The 22,997-nt window shown below is 46.7% G+C and overlaps 2 protein-coding genes across 2 annotated transcripts in view; one reads left to right on the forward strand and one right to left on the reverse strand.

The window, feature by feature from the left end:
• The first annotated feature begins 105 nt into the window (after positions 1-105).
• Positions 106-3,421, forward strand: LOC135370879 (probable acyl-CoA dehydrogenase 6). Its single transcript, XM_064604776.1, has 8 exons — positions 106-427; positions 531-651; positions 711-840; positions 1,603-1,709; positions 1,765-1,935; positions 1,987-2,160; positions 2,331-2,492; positions 2,554-3,421. The coding sequence occupies exons 1-8, from the start codon at positions 302-304 to the stop codon at positions 2,784-2,786; spliced, it is 1,224 nt and encodes a 407-aa protein (XP_064460846.1). The 5' UTR covers positions 106-301; the 3' UTR covers positions 2,787-3,421.
• Positions 3,422-3,892: 471 nt separating this feature from the next.
• LOC135370872 (stalled ribosome sensor GCN1-like) overlaps positions 3,893-22,997 on the reverse strand; it is a 31,177-nt gene continuing 12,072 nt past the window's right edge. The window contains exons 19-46 of the mRNA XM_064604759.1: positions 22,502-22,680; positions 21,592-21,685; positions 21,417-21,533; positions 20,565-20,769; positions 20,113-20,507; positions 19,629-19,772; positions 18,538-18,665; positions 18,285-18,474; positions 17,631-17,867; positions 17,359-17,553; positions 16,011-16,895; positions 15,325-15,393; positions 14,706-14,844; positions 14,425-14,621; positions 14,113-14,302; positions 13,697-13,983; positions 12,435-12,761; positions 12,273-12,368; positions 11,416-11,577; positions 11,058-11,303; positions 9,438-9,551; positions 9,142-9,372; positions 8,881-9,074; positions 8,237-8,448; positions 6,952-7,100; positions 6,774-6,878; positions 5,457-5,675; positions 3,893-4,451 (exon numbers count right to left, since the gene is read on the reverse strand). Coding sequence (XP_064460829.1) covers positions 4,302-4,451; positions 5,457-5,675; positions 6,774-6,878; positions 6,952-7,100; positions 8,237-8,448; positions 8,881-9,074; positions 9,142-9,372; positions 9,438-9,551; positions 11,058-11,303; positions 11,416-11,577; positions 12,273-12,368; positions 12,435-12,761; positions 13,697-13,983; positions 14,113-14,302; positions 14,425-14,621; positions 14,706-14,844; positions 15,325-15,393; positions 16,011-16,895; positions 17,359-17,553; positions 17,631-17,867; positions 18,285-18,474; positions 18,538-18,665; positions 19,629-19,772; positions 20,113-20,507; positions 20,565-20,769; positions 21,417-21,533; positions 21,592-21,685; positions 22,502-22,680 — 5,856 coding nt within the window. The 3' untranslated portion in view covers positions 3,893-4,301. The remainder of the gene's footprint in view (positions 4,452-5,456; positions 5,676-6,773; positions 6,879-6,951; positions 7,101-8,236; positions 8,449-8,880; positions 9,075-9,141; positions 9,373-9,437; positions 9,552-11,057; positions 11,304-11,415; positions 11,578-12,272; positions 12,369-12,434; positions 12,762-13,696; positions 13,984-14,112; positions 14,303-14,424; positions 14,622-14,705; positions 14,845-15,324; positions 15,394-16,010; positions 16,896-17,358; positions 17,554-17,630; positions 17,868-18,284; positions 18,475-18,537; positions 18,666-19,628; positions 19,773-20,112; positions 20,508-20,564; positions 20,770-21,416; positions 21,534-21,591; positions 21,686-22,501; positions 22,681-22,997) is intronic.

Genomic DNA, 22,997 nt, shown 5'->3' on the forward strand with positions numbered 1-22,997 from the left:
TGGTAGATATGCGCAGATATGGCAGAGTGGCATATGTGCTTATATTCGGTCGTCCTAAAATAAAATCCTAGAATCCAACACAACAAAAAGTACACATACGTTTGGTTATCAATGCCTGCGTATCCAACGTGTTCGTTGGCCGGCTATGTGAAGAAAAAAGTTTCTCTAGGCACGAAGGGGGAGTGGTTATACGAGTTCACCAAGAGTTCACGATAGGAAACAAATAGAAAAGGAACGACGGTGCCGGTTGGGACTTGAGTTCGTCTTTACTGCTTCGCGGCGGGTTTGAAACGCTTCACACATGGCTCTTTTTAATGTTCTTTGTCGGTTGTCACGTTTGGCTGCTGGAAGTGTTCAATGTCTCGCATCCAGACGTATCAGTCTCTTCAAGGAAGAACATGAGCAACTTCGTAACAGTGTGAGGAAAGTAGGTGCATGCTTATAGTTTTCCTTCTTGGAGTTATCCCCGTCATGTGAAAACGAATTAAATATCTAGTGCGTGAATTGTACGTGAACCCAAGTTTCTTTAGATAGTACAGAATGACATAAACCCTTACGTGGATCAATGGGAAGAGGTTGGCCAGTTCGACGCTCACAAGGTGTTCAAGAAGTTAGCCTCTGCTGGACTGCTTGGCATCACGCGACCCACTGGTAAAATTCGACTGTCTGTCTGCATTAGCCAGTTCTTCATCGCTTGGATGCTCTTGCAGATTATGGAGGATTGGGACTGGACTACAGTTACACCGTTGCATTTATTGAAGAGTTGGGGAGGATACCAGCAGGTGGCATAGCCAGTGGAATTTTGGTTCACACCGATATGTGCACTCCTGCATTGTCCAGGTCTGAATTTGTCTTTGATGCGCAATAATATAAAGCTCATCCATTCAGACCCCGCAAGCATGAACTGTGTCTGCATAGTGGTTGCCGTACAGGCTTTCCTCTCGTCTAAGCTTCACCACCCAAGCTCCATAAATGCAATAGAGTTCACTACACTCTTAAAACTTAACTTCACCACATAGCACGCTCCTAGCCAATCATCATCCAGAGTGACATCGTTCTTTAACAATTTGCCGAAAACAGGAGGCGTACACCATTTCCATCAAATCAAAGGAGAGACCACAATCGAAATTCTTGTTCTCAGGCTGGAACACAGGAGAGATTGTCATTCGGGATGTTGGTTGGCTAGATGCGTGCTATGTGGTGAAGCTCTATTTCTTGGGTGTAGTGTACCATCGTTGTTGGTGAGCCATGTTCAACTGCACCACTATCCAGAGCACATGGAAAGCTACTGAAAATGTTAGGGATGACGTGCTAAAGGGTTCACGTGTACCAGAGGTCAACAGCATGCTTGTATGGGAAAAATCAAACTAGGTTTCTATGGCTGCCATGAACAGCGTCATTGGGGCGCTCGTGTTGGGGTGCAGAACTGGGTTAGGTGAATGCACATCCGGTTAGGAGCATCAGAAGGTTATGGGTGGAGTTTATTATTATTATTATGCAAAGGACAAAAAAGAAGCACATCACAAGGCTTGTTAGCTTGCATTTGGGCACCGCATAACTAAATATGTAACTTACGTTACATTGTTGCTGGACGTGCATCAGGTTTGGCAGCGACAAATTGAAAAGAGAATTCCTGGCACCATCCATCGCCGGAGATTGGGTTGGATGCGTTGGGGTGAGCGAACCGGACTATGGATCAGACGTCGCTGGTGGGTTGACGGTCTCGGAAAAGTGGCAGTCCGTCGCAACACCCGTATCTTTCAGGCATCAAGACTAGAGCGGAACGACGAGGCGACGACCTGGTCATTAACGGAGGGAAAATGTGGATCACTAACGGCTGCCAGGCGGACTGGATGTGCCTCCTGGCTAACACGAGGCCCGAGGGACCGCCGCACAAGACAAAGTCCCTCATCTGCCTGCCCATAAAAACACCTGGTGAGAAGCACTAGGCAGATTGGCAACCATGGCAGAGATCTGGTGGTGCAGGGGTCATACTGGCACGCAAGATCCAGAAGCTCGGAAACCACTCCTCGGACACGGCGCAGTTCTTCTTCGAAGACGTTAGAGTGCCGTACGCAAACGTCATCGGCGAAGAAGGAATGGGCTTTATTTATCAGATGATGCAGTTTCAAGAGGAACGCTTAGCGGCTGCCATACACAGTTAAGTTACCTAGGTTTTACCTTGAGGCACTTCGGCAGAGCCGTTGCAAGGTGTGTTTGTCCCCCCCCCTCTCTCACTGCTGTCCGAAACTCTGTAAAAAAAATAAAATAAATAAAGCTCTGCACTTCAGTTCCAAGAGGCGAATAACGTCTGCTGTATGCACGTGCAGGTGTAGTGGCCATGGAGCAGATGATCTCTGACACAATGGCGTATTGCCAACAGCGTAAAGTATTTGGCAATTCCGTTCTGGATAACCAAGTAGTCCAGTTCAGGATAGCAGAGATGCGGACAGAGATCGAAGCACTGCGTGCGCTTTGCTACAGGGCAGCAGGTGTGTATTCCGTAGCTGTTTCTTTCAGTACGCGGTTGTCATGCCATGTTGCTTTGTGCAGGCCTCATGATGGAAGGTGAAAATGTGACCATTCTGGCTTCCATGGCGAAACTCAAGAGCGGCCGCCTGTCGCGAGAAGTTGCCGATTCTTGCCTCCAGTTCTGGGGAGGAATGGGATACAGTGCGGAAGTTCCCATATCTCGTGCTTTCCGTGATGCTCGTCTCCTCTCAATCGCGGGTGGTGCTGATGAAGTGATGCTAACTGTGATAGACAAGCTCACGCGGGGATCCTAAACCCTTCCCCGACTTTGATTCATTCAATAATACTCCTGTCACATGTTCAATCATCATTCAAGCCAAGGATCAATGAATAAATGAATACGCGTGCATGTAGTGCCATCTAGTGCGTAAGGTTTTGACCTCCCGGGGATTATTGGATGCAGTGCTCCTGGAAGAGCCGACATTTTCTGCACAGCGTGGTGCTGCATGTATGTTCAATGACAATTGATTTCAATTATCGGTAAGACTCCCTGCGTTAACAGGGTATAATACTTATTTTAATGTCAATACCACAAATGTGGCAAAGGACTTGAGTGTTTTATCTCTGGTTGGGGAGGTATCTGTGCAGCTATAACATAACTCATCTGCGTGGCATGTTCCATACAGCTTGCTTACTGGAAAGGTTATACACTTTTTACATTGTCTCTTATGAGACCAATCATGACAGTGAAGTTCAAAGTAAAACTGTGTGTGTACGAGCAGGATAGGGGGGACCAGCGAAGGCTGCTGAGAGTGCACACGGTACTGAAATTGATGGTGTGAGAGAAGGAATGCGTTTGCATTATGGGGAAGTCTGGTGGTTACACCACGGGCATACCTTGTAATAGGAAGAAACCATTATATGTGTAATAAATAAACTTTTCTGTGTTTTTCACTTTCATTCGTAACAGGAGTGGATAAAGAATCTAGGGTTGTGGGATCGCACAAGGAGCAGACATTCCGAGCATTTTCTGAGAAACGTCTGAGAGCACGTTGACAGAAAGGGTAAAACTACGCTTTTTTTTTTTCACTCTATTTTCTAAAAAAAACTCAGTTCTTAAGAATCTCCCAAAGGACATTTATTTGAAGCATTCTATAACAGACATTTTTTTCATCTTTTTCAATGTTTGACATCATGTGATGACAAGTTGTGTTACCAGAGATAGAAACTGGTATAAAAGATTCAAGAAACGACAACTGAAATTAAGGGTGGGAAGCAGACAGCGAAGCGAAGTAAAAAAAAGAAAAACGTGAAGTCTACATCTGTCTATGAAGCAGATGAATGAGCCAGGTCTCTGAACCAAATTCTCCATTTAACATCAACCGTATATGTTGTTGTTAGCTTATTCCAAATATCACAGTACCTTGACAATTTTATATTTATTTACAACTCAACACACAGATTTAATAAAGAACCAAAAAGGGGGAGTCCCATTACGAAAAGTGAGCTTGTGAAACACTAACTCGCACGGGGTCCTCAATAATAATAACCTTAGAATCCTCCCACTCCCCCACTCCTCCCCAAAATTTAAGTCACACAAGACCTGGTTCGACACTTTCAAACGGAAAAGAAGAACGAGATACTAGAAGCAAAATAAAGATGTCTCAACAGCACACTGTAAAACGTTCTCAGAAGGACCGATGCAACCACCGACACTGTCAATTTCTTCGAGTTGAGAGTCGTATGACTGACACCACACGGGTGCGCATAAAGTGTCGTAAAAACTCCTTCCAGTAACAAGGGTGTGTGTGTGTATTTTAGGCGTTCATTTACAGGGTTGAGTTGTTTCCCCACTGGATAGTGTCATCCAGGTCCTCCTCTTCCTTGGGTTGGGGTTGCAGGGCCACCCGTCTGAGTACACGTGCGTGTACGTCTTCCAGTGCTTCTCTGGCACCTGCGTCTAGTACTCCCAGGCACTCCTGCAAACGTCAATCGGTGTAGAGTGCTTGTTACGCTTGGGTTATGATTAGAGCATGAAGTTCTCGGGAAATTCCGGGTAAAAATCGGAGAAATCAACATGTGCTCAAAATTCGTGCGATTTCAGGGATAAATCTGGCTCTATTGCTGAGACAAACTGTACTGGTTAGGTACAGAGGGTGATGTAATTGCGTTTGCTGCCAAACAAGCTAGGGCACATTTCTACAGATGTTTCAAATGAGGGCAATTTGCCGGATAAAAATCTGGTTTCACCCTCAAGAGTCAACCTTCAAATTGGGGGAAGAAACTGGGTAAACCCAACTTCTGGCTCTAGTTATGATTTGTCTATAGTTATTGACAGCAATCCCTATTCAATGTTCTTCCCCAATCCCCAATGCATGTGATCTATGTTAGCTGGGTGGAAACATCTAGAAGCCCCATACATTGTGCGAGTGGTGTTATGCCTACAAAGTCAGTTCAGCGAGGCCAAGACAAGACAAGACTGTAACAACGCAAGTAACGGCATCCATTCCAGTGTTGCAGGAGAGAGAGAGAGTGCTATTGCTTTAACATCCTCCCATTTGCTTTCAAAGTTTCAATAAATATCCGTAATGCTATTGTGCTACAAACAGCATTCTGTTAGTACTACCGTGAATGCATTTGCTTCTGTACGGTGGTCAGACTATTCCCCGAAATTACACTATCCAATAGGAAAACTATCCTACGTGCGAGAGAAATTTCGAGAAACGAGAGAGAGCAAAAGATTTGTAGGGAAGACATGACCTCTTCCAACGTAAAAAGTCTCGGGACATGCATCGTTTGGAAAAACCAAGCTGGTGGATGTACCACCCTCTTAACGGATTGTTTGCCAGTGCCGATCGTAAAGCGAAAGGATTAAACAACAAAGGCAGTCTTGACATATCAGTTGGGAGTCACTTTTGCAAAGAGCCAAATTATCGAGTGCCCGCTATACGAAAAAGAAAACCAGAAAGTCCGCATCAACTCGCCTGAAGTACGTTGTTTGACGGTCCACGCAACCTGAGAAGTGTGACTAGTGCTGACTCGCTGCTGGCTCGTACCATAGAGTTCTTCTCCTTTGTTCCGTTCACCAGCTGGGGCACGAGCGCCCGCATGAGCTGTGGAGTCGGCCTCGCTGGTTCCCGACACACCCACTGGCAACTCTGTGCCACCAGATGCTTCACCTCATTACTTCCATGGTTTAGGCACTGCATAAGATAACAGACACACTTTGAATTACGGTAGAGTTCATTGCTATGAACCTTGCTTAGTTCCCATTTCCTTCGTACATGAACTTTAAAGGGACGGTCTCATCCGGAAACCCATCTATAAAACTGACACCACCATGCTCAGCATCGGCCGACAGTCTATCTGGCTAACTTTCTCGTCCGTGAAGTGCTTGAATATTAAACAAAAAAATTTTTATGATCAGCACTGCTTCCGCGGCTGCCAAAGCACCGGCGGCGTGATGTCAATCCCCAAGTGGAAGATAGAGAGAGAGAGGGCGGCTCTCAGCTGAGGAAAGGTGTCGTCCAGACAACCGCTGCATTCCTTTTTCTAAGGTCGCACCCTCATGGTGACTTTTGCTCGTTTCTCGAGAGGAGACATTCCGGCATACTCTCAACATCCGGCATCTGCCCTTGTTGTGTGCTCCGTCGAATAACGCGCAAACTCCTTCGCTATTTTTTTCGAGACCTTGCTCAGTGGGACACGAGGAATAAAACGACACTATAGTTTCAAAATCGACTGGGACGGGTGTGACGGTCCCTTTAAAATGAGCACAACGGGCAAGTATTCATAATCCTGGTGTCATCGGGTTTTGTGTTCTTTGACAATTGGGAGGTAAATATGGGTGTAAAGCAGATTTTCTTGTGCAAAGTAAAATACAAGGGGGGGGGGGGATGGCATGTCTCGCACGTAAAGCAGCACATGCCAGGCAGTACACAGTGCTCCCCAGTGGCCATATTTGTCGCTGAATGTGCAAGTCCCTTTCCAGGGTTCTTCGTGTTTTACCCTAAGTGACGACGATGCAAGTCGGACGGCAAAAGCCAGTTTTCCCCGGTTCCACCCCTAATACACGAGGCTCTAAGTATACAGCGATGGAAGGCAGCCTAACAAATAGCAGATACTACTTGGAGAAAAGTTCCAGTCTTTAGCACTTCGCTTTTCGTGCCTTCGTCCCTTTCCAACAACAAAAAAAAAAACATAACACCTTCGAGGCAAGGTGATCACAGCAGTTTTGAGGTTTGACTGAAACAGCGAAAGTTTGAAAACGCTAACGTTCCTAGCAGTGTAGAGTGGCGCACCTTAGCAAATGTCGTGAGCAATGGCTGTGGCAAGTTGTCGGAATCCTTCATGGTGTAGCGTAAGAAATACACTGTCGCTCGCACACCACTCAGTACGATTGGTACCTGCAATGACAACATCTTGTTACGTGTCTTCCAGAAATGCATTTCATCAGTCCCACAAAAGGAGCGCACGAACCCGATCGGCAGTTAGGTACTTGATAAGCGTCGCTACTATAGCATCTGTCCATTCCTCCGTCAGGAGCCGTTCGGGGGCCTGCTTCAGCGCGACCGCCAACGTTACGCTGCAGCCATGGCGCAATGTCCACTCCTCGCTTGACTCTTTGTCTAGAATCAAAGTGTTTCACCGTTAAAACGTCGCACGAACAGATGTGGAGGTGAATGATGTAATGCTCTTTAGTTTTGCTGTGTTTACAGTAGACTCTCGTGAATTAAAAGCTCCTGGGGGCCACAAATTTTTGTTTGAATTTGCAGAAATTTGTCTATATGTATATGTTATGTCTCGAGACAAAATTATGGTCTGTTACAAGGGTAGGTGCACATTCGAGGCACTTTTTTAACATTTCCTCCGCGTAAGATATGAAACGCTGGTAAAAGGCTCATTACCAAGTTTATTAATTTAACAGTCTACAAATGGAGGAGGTATATGATAGAAACTTATCTATCGTAGACTGCTTATTCAATACATGAGCCCTTACAAAACAAAAATGTTCAATGCCATTCAAAGCAAGCAGTTTATCAGGCTCCTCCTTATCAAGCAGTGCCGGTACGATCATTTTACAAGTAGCTGAAAAGTATGAATTAGGGGAGGTGCCACTTGAATTAACCCTTTGAAGGGTACGGGCGCACCGGTACCACACCCTCGCAAACTTTTGCAGACATTTTGCAACAAACACAAAACATTTCCTGGTATACATAAAGTATTCAATCAATACGACTATCAATGGCTTACGGACTATGTATTCGTAGGAATGCTCCATAAATAACTGTCCACAATTTATCAGGTGTGCACATTGCTTATGAAGCCCTACCCATTTTGGCACACAGTTGTGGTTTTTTCCCACCCTTCAAATGGTCAAGCAGCTTTTCAATACAATGAAAACATAATGGGCTAAACAAAAATTTGAATTAGTCAAAAGCATGAAATACCACAGTTTGAATTAACGGAAGTCTAGTGTGCTTGAGTATAACGCGACTCTCACACCTTGATGTAATCACGATATAGGAAGCAAAGGATCTTATTGACAAACAAGTGAAGAACGAAAAGTGGGTTTCTAAGTTTGTGCTCAAAGTCATGCAACTGAGGATGAGCTGACATATATGTCTGCTTGGAGGAGGAGGAGGAGGAGGAGGAGGAGGAGGTGGAGGAGGTGGAGGAGTGAGTGAGATGGACACTATGCAGGCCTCCTGCATCTGTACACTTGAGTAAACAGTGCAGGATGCTATTCAGTGAGATGTCTTACTCAAGAGGTAGTCGCGTGCAAAATTTGTGAGCTCGTTCTGAGGCAGCCAGCGGCAAAGTGCCCCCAGACAACCGGCAGCAGCCGTGCGGCAGCTGTCTTCCGACGAACCCAGGTATGTGGCTACTGTGGCTGTCACATTCCTCCTCATCAGGTCTGACATCTTGTTGCCTGCTGCAGACACCACACAGTGCAGGGCAAAGAGCATTGTTTCCCTGCACAATCAAGAATTGGGTCCGCTGAATAAAACTTCAGGAAGGACCACAGAGCTCTCATAGTATCTAGAAACCAAGATGGTGAATAGAGACATATCTCAACTGCCATGATACATAGGGTAGGCCTAACGTGTCATGAACGGTATCACCTGTAAGGTCCGTATGCCGTTCTCATACAGTAGAAGATTTACACAGCTTGTATGCTGTTAGTACTATGAAAAAAATACGACTTGGATTGGATTGGATAGCAGGAATGCCAAGGCAGAGCAGCATTCATGTGGCATGCAGAGCCGTGGCCGTATCTATCATGACAGTTCCTGGACTTTGGGGAAGGGTGTCACCTCCTTGCATTTCCACATTTCTTTCTTTCTTTCTCAGCTTTTCTTCTAGCCTCCTACCTTACGGGAAAGACAGACTGATGGCGACACTCACCTTACAGCTGCATCATCCTGATTTTTTACCGAGTTGTGCAGCTCCTGGAACACTGGGTCACAGCGTGTGTGGATAACAATCAGGTGGCTAAGGGCCAAAGCAGCGCGTAGTCGCACCTGACGGTTGCCGTCATTGAGAGCTTTTAAAAATGTTGTCTGCAGCTGAGGCAGGAATGGCTTCAGCTGGATTCCGACCTGCAGTGAGGCAATGAATTTGCTGCTTGTTCACGTACACGTGACAATGCATTTGCTCTTCACTGACCTTAGCGAGCAATAATGCCAGCGTTTCGAGCACCGCGACCTTCACGCTGAAGCTGAAGCGGTCACCCAAAATTCGAATCAGTGGCCCGGTAATGCTGATGACCGACTGTCGTAGAGCCTGCGCTTCAGTGAGCCGAATCACTTCTCCGAGGCCCTGGGCAGCCTGCTCCTTGAGCTCGGGGCTCCCAATCAGAATAGCTTCCCTGAAGATGGGCAGGATTGGCGAGATACCCTGACACGCGAAATTTAAACGTAAGAAACGATACACTCTATATTTCACAACCATACTCCACGCACCTTTTCTTGACAAAATCCTGGCAAGTATTCCTGCCCCTTGAGGTCACTCATGGCAAACCGAATGGCCTGACGGACATCGCTCACATAGAGAATTTGCTGGTTCGTATCCAGCGTCTGAAACAGAGCGCAATGCACTTAAGTATTCTAGCAATACAGTAGACGACCAATTTTCCGGACTCGACGGTGACTGGAAAAAAGTCCGAATGATACAGCAGTCCGAAAAACCTGACGATCACTAAATTCAACATTATTTCACCACAGATGCACCAAAGAAGTCTGTGCCCTGTTGCACCTGGCGCCTGTGTATCATGATGTCCGCTTGCATTTGCACTAGTGTTATAGGTAGAGCCTGAAGTTTTCGGGAAATATTTTTTTCTAAATTCGGGGGGGTAAAAATCGGGTAAATAAACATGTGCACTAAATTCATGCGAATTCGGGTGAAAAAACTTCCAGTACGCTAAATTCGGGGTGAAATCAGGCTCAGTTACTCAACTAACTGTAGTGGTTTGGTACAAATGGTGATGTAACTGAATTTTTCTGCCAAACAAGTAAATCAATGCATTCCTACAGACATCCCAGTAAGGGCAATTTGCCAGGTAAAAATCGGGTTTCACCCTAAAGAGGCAACCTTCAATTCGGGGTGCAAATTCAGGGAAGAATCGGGTAAAACCCTAAAACTTCAGGCTCTAGTTATAGGTTTTGGCAATAGTGACAACACGTTTACAATGTCCGTGGTTGACAACGGACCTTTTCCCCAATGGCCTATGCACTTGCACATGACCTTGAGGCGCCAGAGAGGGTTATCTCCGTCTTCATTAGATGGCGCAGTATGGGGACGACAGAAGTGGGGACCAGTGGGGAGACAACACAAATGGCGCAAGCTTGTCGTTCCCACTCTGGACCGGTTTTGGTCCCTTGTGCTACCAATGTGGATTTGTTTTGACACGCTCCGAGCATGGTTCGCTGGAGAGCCGTTAGGATACGACACGTATGTGAAAAAGGTCTATTGTGGATGGTCAGGGCGATCGTATGCAGAGTCCGATTCTCTTTCCGGCTGCACAATTTACTGAACACACGTGCCCATGGTGGGCCCACGAAAGCTGACCAACGGCGACAGCGTGCACAAACAGAAACTCTGGAGTCTGGAGAGCATCCCGACTCTCGAAAGTGCCGGCGCCGCTGCAGCATCACCTAGGGGTATGGTTCTGAAGTTTTAGAGCAGTCTCGCCTAGGATTCCAATTACCAATCCAATCCAAGTGCACAATGCAAAATGGCGTAAACAACGAGATTTGGCCGAGGCATACCACATCTAGGGACGACACAAACATGTAAGCCTCATACGCCCGGAAATCAATGAATGCAACAACTCAGGAAAAGAGGCTCCTGGCGTCAGCGCCTCTTTTCCCTGAGTGGTTGCAAAATGGCGGTTTCGCAGTTGCGACTGCAGTGCCAAAAATAGTGTTGTTTGGGTTTTTTCGCAAGTGTTTTGGTTCAGAAAATCGAGCATTCGGGCTTCAATCTGTCCGGAAAAACTGTGGGAGTCCGAAGTATCGAATGTCCGAAAAATCATTCGGCTCCTGTATTCCGGTGACAGGAAAAGGGGGGCGGAGGCTACGCACCTTGGTGACAGCAGCTAGGGCCTCTGCACTCAGCTGCAGCACATGGGGGTCACTGTCTGTGAACAGCAGGAGTAGGTCTCGCAGGATTTGCTGCACGTGCGGTCCCAAATCTGCTTTCGTGTGACTGCAGAACGCACAGAGGAGGGCAACAGCAGCGCGTCGTGTCGATTGCTGCCGTGCCCCTTCCAGAAGCTGGTCCACAAGACAACGTACACCAGCCTCCTCACTCACTGACAGCACAACTTCCTGGAATAATGCAAAAACCATGAGAGAGAGAGAGAGTGAGAGAGAGACGGGATACAAAAAAAAAGCACAGTATATGACCATTACTGTTGCAAATAATAACATTATTGCAGACCTGGCAATATTCTAACTCCTGCTGCTGCTGCGTTGTGTCCAAGGCAGCCCCATACGTTGCGAGCAGTGCAGGTAAGATTTTACCCAAGTGCTTGGAAAGGGCATCTCCAGCGACAGCGGAGAGGCGAGACAAGGCCTTTGTGTTCACTGGAGACTGAGTCAACTGCATAGATTAGAAATAGATGCTATTTGCGATGCATTACCAACAAGTTCCATCGGCCACCTCAGCCTTGTGGAGAGCTACTGCTTGCCTTCTGTGACCCGTACAACAAGATAGACGTGTGCGGCAAATCAACTTTACAGACACACAACCAGTGTTTAAAAGCAGTACAACATCTGAAGTTGATGAGACCCATAATAACCTTATTGTAAGAAATGCGAAGAAGCGATGTAAGGATGCGAGCAGCTGCAATAAATACTTGAAACCTTAAACATTTCTTCTTATTATGCATTATGCAGCGAGAGCTCTGAAACATATACCTCAACTAAAAAATATTGTGTATTGATTATAAAACAAAAAATGTGTGCTAACGATGACGTATTGATGTTCGTGCATAGAACAAGAAAAACGTGAAAGAAATGTTCGAATAGATTTATCAAAAGCACTTAGAGTTACCATGGAATGGCATACTGGGATATCGTTAGGAAGCTGATCAATACAAGGCCCTGTTAAGAATGTTGTTTTACAACAGCGCATATCAAAAAAGACAAGCAAGAAGAAATGGAAAAATGAAAGACAGAGGGACGTACAAACTGACAAAAACTTTTCTTGGTGTCTTTGCTGCAAACATGACACCACACTCGTATGCACGAAATCAAATAGGTTACTCAAGTACACTTTTCCCCCTACAATCTTACCTGAGGCACGAGGTAGGGAAGAACAACCCGACTCTTGATGGCCATGACCTGACGAAGCCCATCCAAAGTATACTCTGCCAGTTCTCCCTCACCATCCTGCAGATGTTTTCAAAGGAACTCCTTACATTAAGAAAAACACCGGTCTCAACGGTGACTTCCTACCAGTTGACTGAGGAGCGGAGAGAGGATGTCATCCAGAGCTCGCGGTCCGACGGTCGCGTGCAGGGCGTCGAAAGTCCTGGCAGCCGCCACCCGTACGTCCCTCAGCGGGTCGCAGAGGGCGCGGCGGACAGTCGGCACCAGGCTGTCGATGAAGGTGAGAAGCATCTCGCGGGACGTGGAGGCCATGATCTCGCTGAGCCCCACGCAGACACCCTGGCGCTGGTCTGGCTGGTCACTGTCCAGGCCCCTCTCCAGAATGGGAAGAATTTCGGGAAGCACGCGCTCACCAAGTTTCCGTACGAGATCTCCGAGGGTGCGTGCCGCAACCTGTTCGAGGTGTCATGTGCAGACGTCATTCGAAGCGGGAGTCACAGAGGGCGCTCTTTCAAAACAACGAGATATGAGGAGCGAAGATAGAAACTAGGTTGTATGTTGCGGTATGGGCAAACAGCCAGAGGTGAATCGTGGATAAGGTACGCTGTCCAAGTAAGCCAGCTGTCTACGCAGATCCACAGTTTCCCTCTCACCCCTATTTCCCATGGGACGACGACATTGGTTCTTCTCTCAAGTGAGAGGGTAACACTTCAAGGTTGAAGCACACGCGGTTTCTTCAGTGAACCCACGCCGTTCTATGAATACCCCCTTATTGCTGCCTTGTGAGTGGGCAGACTGTACCCACTCCCGTACGCAGAAACAAACTGTCGTAGCGTACTGACAGAATCCACATTTGCACACACCTCTACAAATACACAGACATACATACCCTACGTTAGCGTAGAGGATAGTGCAAGTTTTTCTGATGGTCCCGCGGCTATACCTACTTTGTTACGAGTTATTCAGTTTCTGATACACCGCAGAAAACTTGTCGTTAAAAGTCGTAGGATTCGGAGAAGTCGACCATATTTATGCTCCCCTTCTCCGGCTTTTCGAAAGACAAACAACGAAAACATATCATTACATTCAACACGTGTGGGTTGCATAAGGACGCAGTTTGTGAGAAAAGGACCAAAGAGATTTACAGTCAACCCTTAATTTGTGAATGGTCAACGTTCCTGGGAAAATCCTTCCTAAATCATTACTAAGGGGAAATGCCTTGTCCCATAGGGCACCATTCATAGAGTGGTCGAGAATTCAGAAATCCAGGTTTGTCCGTATGATAATTCTGCACTAAATCGCGTGACAAATTTATACTTGTCATCTCGCTCACTCATAACGTCACTTGCAGCATAAAGATAGAGAGAGAGATTCAGTGCTCTACGTACCTGCTGCTTGTCGTAACTGCTGCTAGCCAAGAAGCCCAGCAGAAGGGAGAACAGCGTGGGTAGGATCTCTCGCAGCGTCCGCGGTGTGTTGCTCACCACCACCTTCCAGACGTGCAACGCTGCCTGGCGTACCATCAACGAGGTGTCCAGTCGTCCCATGTATAATCCTGCCAGCACCCTGTTGCGTCTCTCCTCGCCCAGAGCGTGCAGTACCGCACGGTGGCTTTGCTCGGTGCCAAAGTTGTCATCCTCGTCCGCGGTCTCCGTAGACATTTTACCAGAGACTCCTGCAAAACATGACATAAATGATTTTTTTTAACAATGCGAAACATTCGTGTCTGATATATTTCCGACGTAACGTCAGTCTACAATAAATAAATTAATTAATTAATCGTAGAATCTGTAGGGGCACAGACCTGAGATCCTGTAGAGGAGGTCTCCAAGGAGCTGCACGGAGGCATAACGAATGCGCCAGTTGTCATCAAATAGACCTTTCTCCAGTTGGGGCAGCAACAACGCCATGGCAGTATCTGCATACATGTTCACCATGCGTTGGCCCGCACGAAGGGCTGTCTCTCTAACAAACTCATTTTCGTCCGCAAGAGCCTGCAAACACACACATTGAACGACTGTAGAACCTTTTCTTTCTTAAACATGACTCAGCACTTCATTGAAGGAATCCATTTGGGAAGAGTTCCTGTGTACACAGTAATGAAGCAGGAATGTACCTTGAGGATAGGGTTGATGATTTGAGAGATATAGGGTGTGAACTCTTTCTGGAACACCATCGGCAAGTAAATGAACATCATGATGTAGCCGTCTTTCACGTGAGGTGCAATGTCAACTCGTTCAGCGGTAGAGATGATTTCGGGCATCAACGTCTGCAACTTCTCTACCCCCAGGCCCCCTAGCACCTCGCTCAGTCCTGTTAATCAAAAGAGAATTATATGCACGGATCAGAATCATGAGTAAACGTGAAGCCAGTGAAAACAAAATTATGACACCGTACCCTGCGCTGCACCGGAACGATCAACGGGACTAGCTTCTGAAGTGAGTGTCTGCATCAACCAGGGGATCAAGTCCTCAAAGCAGCTTTCTCCCATGCTCTTGATCATAGCACCCAAGGCTCGTGATGACACACTACGGACCTGTGATTTTTCGTTTTTTGTTTTGAAGGAGCAGTTAAATAGCTTGTGGTCCTCAGTCAAAGCACATAACTCTCACGACATTCAGTGTTAAATATACGCCCTTGTAAGCAAGATATATATTCATAAAACACTGCTGGCAGAGCATCCGTCATCCCTGTGATGTAACATGCATGTATTCACATCATGTTGTACAACTTTGTAACCAGAGTCATGAGCTCTGTGAAAAATGGAAACACCTATTACCTATGGTTTTATTTTTTGTGTGAAAACGTGATACATTGACAAGAGATTTCACAACAATCAAAGACAGATTTTGTTAACTCTGGGGTTAAAAAGTGTGTTATTTATGCCAGTAAAATATAGCACTAAGTAAAAATTTTGATCTGTCTACCAATGAAACATTTGTGCTGTGTTACAGTTTCTTACAGTAACCTCACTGGCGTTAGTTACTATAACCACTGTTGCCTCAAGACAGCTTACCTCTGGAACTGGATCCAGTAACGACTGCTTCAGGCCCGGTATGATGGATGGCAAGTACGGTGCCAAGTCCTGTCAAAGCATGAATCCATTTATCAATTTTAATGGTAAACTGAAAGGGAATATCAAGCGAACATCTACACTTGTTCCAATAACCCTTTCAGCAAAAAGCTTCCATAGTAGATTAATCAACGTGGAGCCATAGTGGAGCCCATCCAAAAACAGCTTGTTTTGTGCTAGCTACCACACTGCTTGCCTCTGTCGGACACATGCTATGTCAAACTAACACTTACAGATAAACAATTAAGCTAACTCGGGTGGCAGCATAATCTATCAGGCAATAAACTTATTCCTATGTTGAAGGGATGGTCTGATAGAGAATGGGTGATTGCTGAACTTGTAACAAGTTAGTCAAATTACACACATTTAATTGCTTCATCCCTTCAATTAATCTAACTAGTGAAATAAAATAAATTACATTACATTAAATGTAACCAAGGTCAATTCTACACCCAAAAACATTGTCCTACAGAGAGAGCCGTAATAATTATTTTACTAATGCATAATTTGAATTTAGTTACGATTTTGATCAAGTACAATTGGGCGAGGGATATCTTGAATCACGAAATAATGTTTTATTTACGAAGCAATTATTTTCAATTGAAGCCAAAGGCAAAACATTCCCCTACCTTGTGATCCGTGAGAGAGTACATGTTTCCGATGATGTGCGCAGCCATTTTGCGTGTTTCCGTAGACCTGTCCTGGAACGCTCGCTGAACCACAGGCATGATGAGAGCCAGTGATGGAGCGTCGATAAAGTGCACAAATTTTGTGTTGAGCAGCGTCTCCAAGCAGCCAGAGGTCTTCACAGCAGGGTCTTGAAGCGCGTCCAGCAGTACGGGCACTATGGCCTGGATTTCGGGATTCTTGATGACCGACCCAATGTGACGCAAGGCCTGAGCACCAGCCCGTTGCACTTTCACGTGAGAATCCGAGAGCACTTCAATCAGCTTCGGCACAATAGACGGCAGGCAGGACGACAGCTGCTTGGGGGCACAGAAGGCCATAGCACCTAAGAGCTCTACAGAGCCGGACTTTGTGCGCCACAGGTCATTCTCCAGACCCGCCAGCAACGACGGCAGGGTCAACTTCACTCCGTGGGCAGTCAACTTGCTCATGACGGCGCGCGCTGTGCTGTCCGTGGCTTCCCTGACATACTGATCGCTGTCACCGAAACAGAGAAGCAAGTGCGGCAATACGTGTACGACATATGGTTCGAACAGGCGGCCCAGCACGCTACAGAGCATTTCAAAGGCAAGGAGGGCCCCTTCCTTGCGACGCGGACGGCGCTTGTCTTGCACGGCTTCTGTGAGAACGTTCATGATGTCCAGCTGCTTCAGAGAGAGAATGCCAAGGCCCTTGACCAGGCCAGCAAGTCCGTATGCTGCACCACGACGCTCTCCGTAAGCTTCAGCTTCCAGGAGCTGCGTGAGCAGTTTCTGCACGAGAGCCGGTGCTTCTTCCTTGATGGCTGGGATTAATGGAGGCAGGCAAGTAGACACTGCTTCTTGTACCTGCGCAAATACGTCCAATAACAGTCTTTAGAAGTGCATCGCAGTTTATCAATTGAAATACTATACAGCATTTTGAAATCCATGTGGACGAAATGCTGGTATAACCGCACACCTCCACGGTGCGTGCAGATATCCGCATATTATCCGCAAATAAGCAATAGAGTCCCTGCCAACATCCCCTAGGTGGAGCCACAAATGAGAGAACGCAATGAAGCCAAAATGACGCGGACACCTGCCATCCCTTGGATTGCTCTGCCTATAACTGCTATTACTGGACAACCAATTGCTACTGGACTGCCGACGCTGTCACTGGATATCACACACGTGATCACCCTGAAGATATGAATACTGTCAATGTCATCCCTGCTCCCCTCAGCCCATATTAAGTCAAGCCAGGCAAACCAGTCAAACAACATGACTATGGTTCTCCGTCAAGTGCCAGTTCAAGTCAAGTGCCAGTCACCTGTTGTGAAGGTGTGGATAGGGCATCAATCAGCTTCTTAACTATTGGCTTCACTTTGGGGTTGTCCTTTTCTAGATGTCTGGCCAGTGTACCCAGAAGGATAACCACGCTCTGGCGCACTTGGTCCAGGCTGCCTTCATCGGGGGCTTCGTCAAGAAATTGCTCAAAGAGGGGCAGCAGGAGGTGGACCGTACCCTGCAATGTAATTTACGCGGTTAAAATGAAAACTGGGTCACAAGAGAGAAAACTTGGTGTAAGGGGGCTTCACTGACGTTGCCATGAAAATCGATGATGGTGGTGGCAGCGTCCAACATGGCCTTGTGCACCTGTGGCTGGGGGTCAGCCAGTGCCTGCGGCACAAAGAACTGCATGGCTTGCAGCACATCTGAAGGACCCATAAGGGATGCTAGATGCTTCAGTGCTAGCCCCACGCCACTACGAGGCTCCCAGACGTCCGGAAGTGGCTCCTCAAGGAGGCGACCAAAACTGTCTCTTTTTGGCTCGGGGCGCTGTGAACAGCAGAGAAATAAGAAACACGTTTATCTAGAAACTGATGTTCTGAGGCTGGAACAACATAGAAGGGACAGATACAAACAAAGCCTCAAATTGCCTAAGAAATCAACGATGAAAGATGAAAGTCACTGAAAAGGTTAGCCAGCTGTAGGGATCGAACCCTCGATGTATGAGTGAGCAAAAAAATGTAAGAGTGAAAGGAGGGTGAGTGAGAGTGAGTGGCTGGTTTGTCGTCCCTTCAGATGACGCACACCGAAAGTCGCTGAGAAGGCGTGTTAGCTTAGCTCAATTGGTAGAGCCCTGGACCGGTAATCCAGAAGATGTGGGTTCGATCCCTACAGCTGGCTAACCTTTTCAGTGACTTTCATCTTTCAACGTTCATCTAAGCAAGGAAACAAGGGTGCTACTCATACCCTGAGGTGATCAGTGTAAATGTCAAAGAGCTGCAATAGGACAGCTTGTAAGCTCTGACGGTGGTTTTGCACCAGTGCTTCCAGCGCTCTGGCAGTGGCTTCTCGTACTTCGACCTGCTGGTGGCAGAGGTCCCGTAGAAGGGTTGGACACATGTCGGGCACTGGCTCTAGCTGGAGTGCAGACCAAAGCCTGCAACAATGAAATGTACAGTGCTCAGTAAGCTATACAACTTCTAGCATGAGGCAAACTAACTTGTCTGCCAGAGCTTGAATCTCTTGCTGTCCGTCGAAGCGTGCCATCCAAATTCCACAAGCCAGTTCAAGGGCATGCTTGGGATCAACGTCTCGTGTTGGGAGTACCAGCTGCAGCATCAACAATCCCTAGCAAATGCAGAGCAACATTGCTTAAGTGCAATCACAATTGTGAAGCAAATATTCAGTGGCTATAATGTTCATTTTGACCATGCAACAACACCACAAAACAGTGTAGTTAAAAGGTTCAGATACCTTACAGTTACCATGTCCCACAACAGAAAATGGTTTGTAATGCCTCAAAATGGTTAACGTTTTAAACCTTTAGTTTTTTTTTGTGTTTTTTTTTTAATTCTGTGTTAGTGCCGCGAAGCAAATGTGGCTATGAGCAGCGTACAGATGTGGACAGATGGAGAGAGGACAGCAGGAAGGAGTGAGGGAGTGTGTGTGTGGGGGGGGGGGTTAGTATGCATCATGGGCCGACTTCAGGGCTAAACCTCTAGTGCAAAGAGGTTTTGAGTGGTTGTGCTGATTGAGTGTAAGGTTGCAGTTCCATGTGGTAGACATTGTCTGGCAACTACATGCGTATATGGTTCAATGCCAACAACGCAGCATACCATGCTCTGCAGTTTGCACAGCAGACATTAGAGGGGAGGGCGGGTCAAGGTCTGTACTGTAATTAACTAAAATTGGCTAATTAACTTTTTAATTACATGTTTTCTGGGCAACATAAGAGAGCAATATTGGAGCCAGGTATTATTCATTCTCACTCTTTTTTTTTTTTTAAATCGTGAAACGAGCAAATACATTGAAAATTCTTTTTGTTTTTAAAAAGCTCTGCATCGAATAAAAAACATCCCCCGTATAGTCCAAACTGAATTTAACTCTACATTCAATACAGCTCATACTGAACTGTTGTTCAATGATGATACGTACTTGTTTTGTCTGAATGCATGCGTGACATAATTGTATTCGATCAAAATTTAATAACTATCAGGGTAAATAATAAAGAAAACATGATGCACACAATCTCGTAATGTGCCACAAAACAAAGGAGGTTGAACTTGACAAAACAAATAAGCCAGTAGTTACCTGCAAAGCTGTTTCACGCACAACCAGTTCTGGGCTGTACAGGGCTCGAAGCAGTACTTGGAGTTCAGTAAAGTTGGCCCTGCTGCACCCTTCCAGACCACTCAATGACAGGCAGAGGTCTATTGCCACCTTCTGTGCCAGCCGCTATCAAGAAAAACAAGAAAAGACAAACGTTCGTTCACCAACACAAGTGTTCACCAACACCCCTTGTATAAAAATACTAAGGTAAGCTGAAATACAAAGTATTGCAGAAATTGAGGAAGCAATAACCGGGCCAATGAGTAGTGCCACCGTTAGGCTCCAAATGTGGCGCTGGGGAGGGGTGCCTATGACATGGTCGTTATAATCTAGTAGGTTGTGGAAGACACACAACGTTGAGTGCTCCCACTCACGTGGCAGGAGAAAGCTACAATGTTTTGCGCATCTTCAGCCGAAGTATTCTGGGGATCTTGCTCGTGTGAATACACTGTAAGAGATGCCTTACCTGAACGCGCCCAGTAGTACGAGCCAAGAGTTGCACAATGGCTTCCAACATCTGCTCGACAGGAAGGTTACGAGGACAGTCAAGCGGATGGGTGCCTCGCATGAACGAGTGGGCACTCAACACTTGGAGACACTGTGTAATGAGCGTATCTTCTGCCTGCGGGTCAGCCATCACCAGTTGCACCAAGGGAAACGTGCACGCCATAGCCGGGGCTGGAAGACGACGTCCGGCAGGAGAAGCGCCGCCCGAAGCTCCAGCGGGGCAGGACAACGCGTGTAACTGACCCAGCACGCGGGTGCGTGCGTTACCCTCGGGTTCCTGAGTCCAACGCTCGTCCACAACGCCCTCTGCTGCTGGCTGCGAGAGACGAATCGCGAGGTGCCCCACGCATTCGGCTGCAAAGGTAGAGTGTGTGAACAGGTAACTTCATGTGCGCATTGAAACAAAGTTACCAAGTTGGTTCAGGTCGTCGGGATAGAGGGAATGTGTCAGTTTCAGGAAGGCTCGTGCAGCGGAGGGTGCAGCCAGGGGACTGGCGAAGAGTGCCACGAGAGCCTGCACCAAGCCAGGAAATGCGGGCGCCCCATGCTCGCAGGCGCTGCGTTGGGACACCACCGCTTCTAACAAAGTCAGAGCTCGCTCCAGGGACATGTTCAGCTGCGAATGTACACCAGACATGAAGTGGTTGGAGTGAACCAAGCTACCATCTTTATCCGCATCTAATGTGAGGCTTTTCTACCTTGTACTATGCTCTTGCTCACACTATGTTACATAAATTAGTTAACTGTTAATTAATTAACTGTTATTCGATGGAATACATGACAAGAGGAAACGATGCATGTTAGGAACGATGAAGTGTGCCGGAATTCCCTCTCTGGAAAAAAGAAAGAGAAAACGTCACTCCCAAAGAACCAATAAGGGCGTGACCTTGAGGAAAGGAATGCCGCAGCGGTGCGCACATCTCTTGGGTGTCCCGATGGCGCCTTTCTCCTCTGAGCGCTGCCCTCTCACTCCTCCGCTTAGGGAGTGACGTCATGCCCCCGGAGCTTCTGCAGCTGCGCTGATCTTTAAAACTGTTTATTTAATATCTAAGCACTCTTCAGACGACAAAACTAGCCTAGTAGATTGTTGGTCGACACCAAACATAGTGGTATCGGTTCCATGGTTGCCTTGATGCCTTGGTGCACGCACAATTGTGAGCTTTCTCTTATTGAAATACCAAAATTCCACTTAGCATTATATGGAGGCTCTCATTATACGCGGATAAAGATGGTAAGTACAATTGTTGAGACAATGCACTCTACCTGCAGTAGATGTTGACGGACGGCTTGCTCTTTCTCCAGTTGGGCTTCCATGGCTTCCTTCTGCTTTTTTGTCAGCTGCGGTTCAACGGTGCCCTTTATGCCTTTCTTTTCCAACTCCTGCACAAGAATTAATGGGTGCTGTTCAACTGCATCCACGGCTATCGTGGCCACTCACCTTTTTCAGTTCAATTTCCTCCATCTGTTCCTTGTACGAGTAGGCCTTACTCTCTCGCTTTATATTTTTGGTTTCAGTGGTGGCCTCAATAATGCTGCAGTAGGAGAAACCCATTATTACTCAGGGAGATGTGCATCTACATGAAAAAGTGTCTCCTTCACGCGAGAGCAGTAAACAGTTTCAGGCTGCTCACCATACCGTTTATTCATTGGGCCCTGTGTTTTAAGGTAAAACCGTTTTTTTTACCCCTCGATTTGCATCATCGCTACCTGGGGTAAAACCCGAAAAAACCCGAAACTAACTTTGCAAAGTGCAAATTCAGCCTCCAATATCCGCACTACAGGACACCGCTGTGTTCCGCGTCTCATGGTCATGTAAAACGCAAGTAGCCTTTATTTTTTCCACCCGAAAATTTGCTTTTCAATATTGCCCGATTTTACCAAAGTGCAAAGTTGGGGTAGTTGGCGTAACGTAACTAACTTAGGCTGCCAAGGGGACGACGGACAAAGAAGACGACACACAACAGAAACAGCTCAATTTTACCTGTATTACGAGTCCTGAAATAACACCCGATTTTCAAAAAACATAAAACCCGAAAACACCAGGACCTATATTCACATGAGCGACATTCCCCAGAATACTCCAGCGGAAGGTCTAAATCTGTACATTATCTTTTGAAGCCTCTATGACAATTTCGAACGAAGGCCTTCAGTTCCCGCGTTTTTCCCTCCTTCAGTTTCCGTCCTACAATTTAGTGGTCTCTGTTTCACTACCGTTGGAAATTTCTTCCGTTAAAACCACTTTTGCTCACATTAAAAGCAATACCAATCAATTTGCAATTTTATAGCACCACCACTTGACACCACTTTGCGTTGTGCTGGTAGCCAAAAAAGGCACAGCCACAACGTACCTTTCCAGGACAGATTGGTCGTAGAGTACGCCGGCGGGAGTGTGCATGATGGCACATTCCCGGGATGTTACATGGCGCAGTTGGGGCTGACGTAGCAGACGTTCCACTTCAGCCAAGAGGGCTGGAACGACGGCTGCTGGAACTAGATTGCACAAAGTCCTTGCAGCAAAAAGGGCTTCCTGTGGAAGTAAAGAGACCTCGTGTTAAGCAATCACACACAGCAGCAGCAAGGAACGGAAGTCCACTTTTTTTTTTTTTTTTTTGTTAGGTCAAACTGGACGGCTTAGTGGAATTAGGCCTTAGAGCCCCGAGTTTTAGGGTTTAACCCGATTCTTCTCGGAATTGAAGACTGCCTCTTTAGGGTGACTCCAGATTTTTACCCATCTGTAGGTATGTAAAAAAAAAATTGTTTGGCAGAAAATGTGGTAACGGTACATCACTGCTTGTACCAAACCAGTACTGTTGGTTCAAAGAACTGAGCCCAATTTCTCCCCGA

The sequence above is a fragment of the Ornithodoros turicata genome, chromosome 10 (assembly GCF_037126465.1).
Source record: "Ornithodoros turicata isolate Travis chromosome 10, ASM3712646v1, whole genome shotgun sequence".
NCBI classification, from domain to species: Eukaryota; Metazoa; Arthropoda; class Arachnida; order Ixodida; family Argasidae; genus Ornithodoros; species Ornithodoros turicata.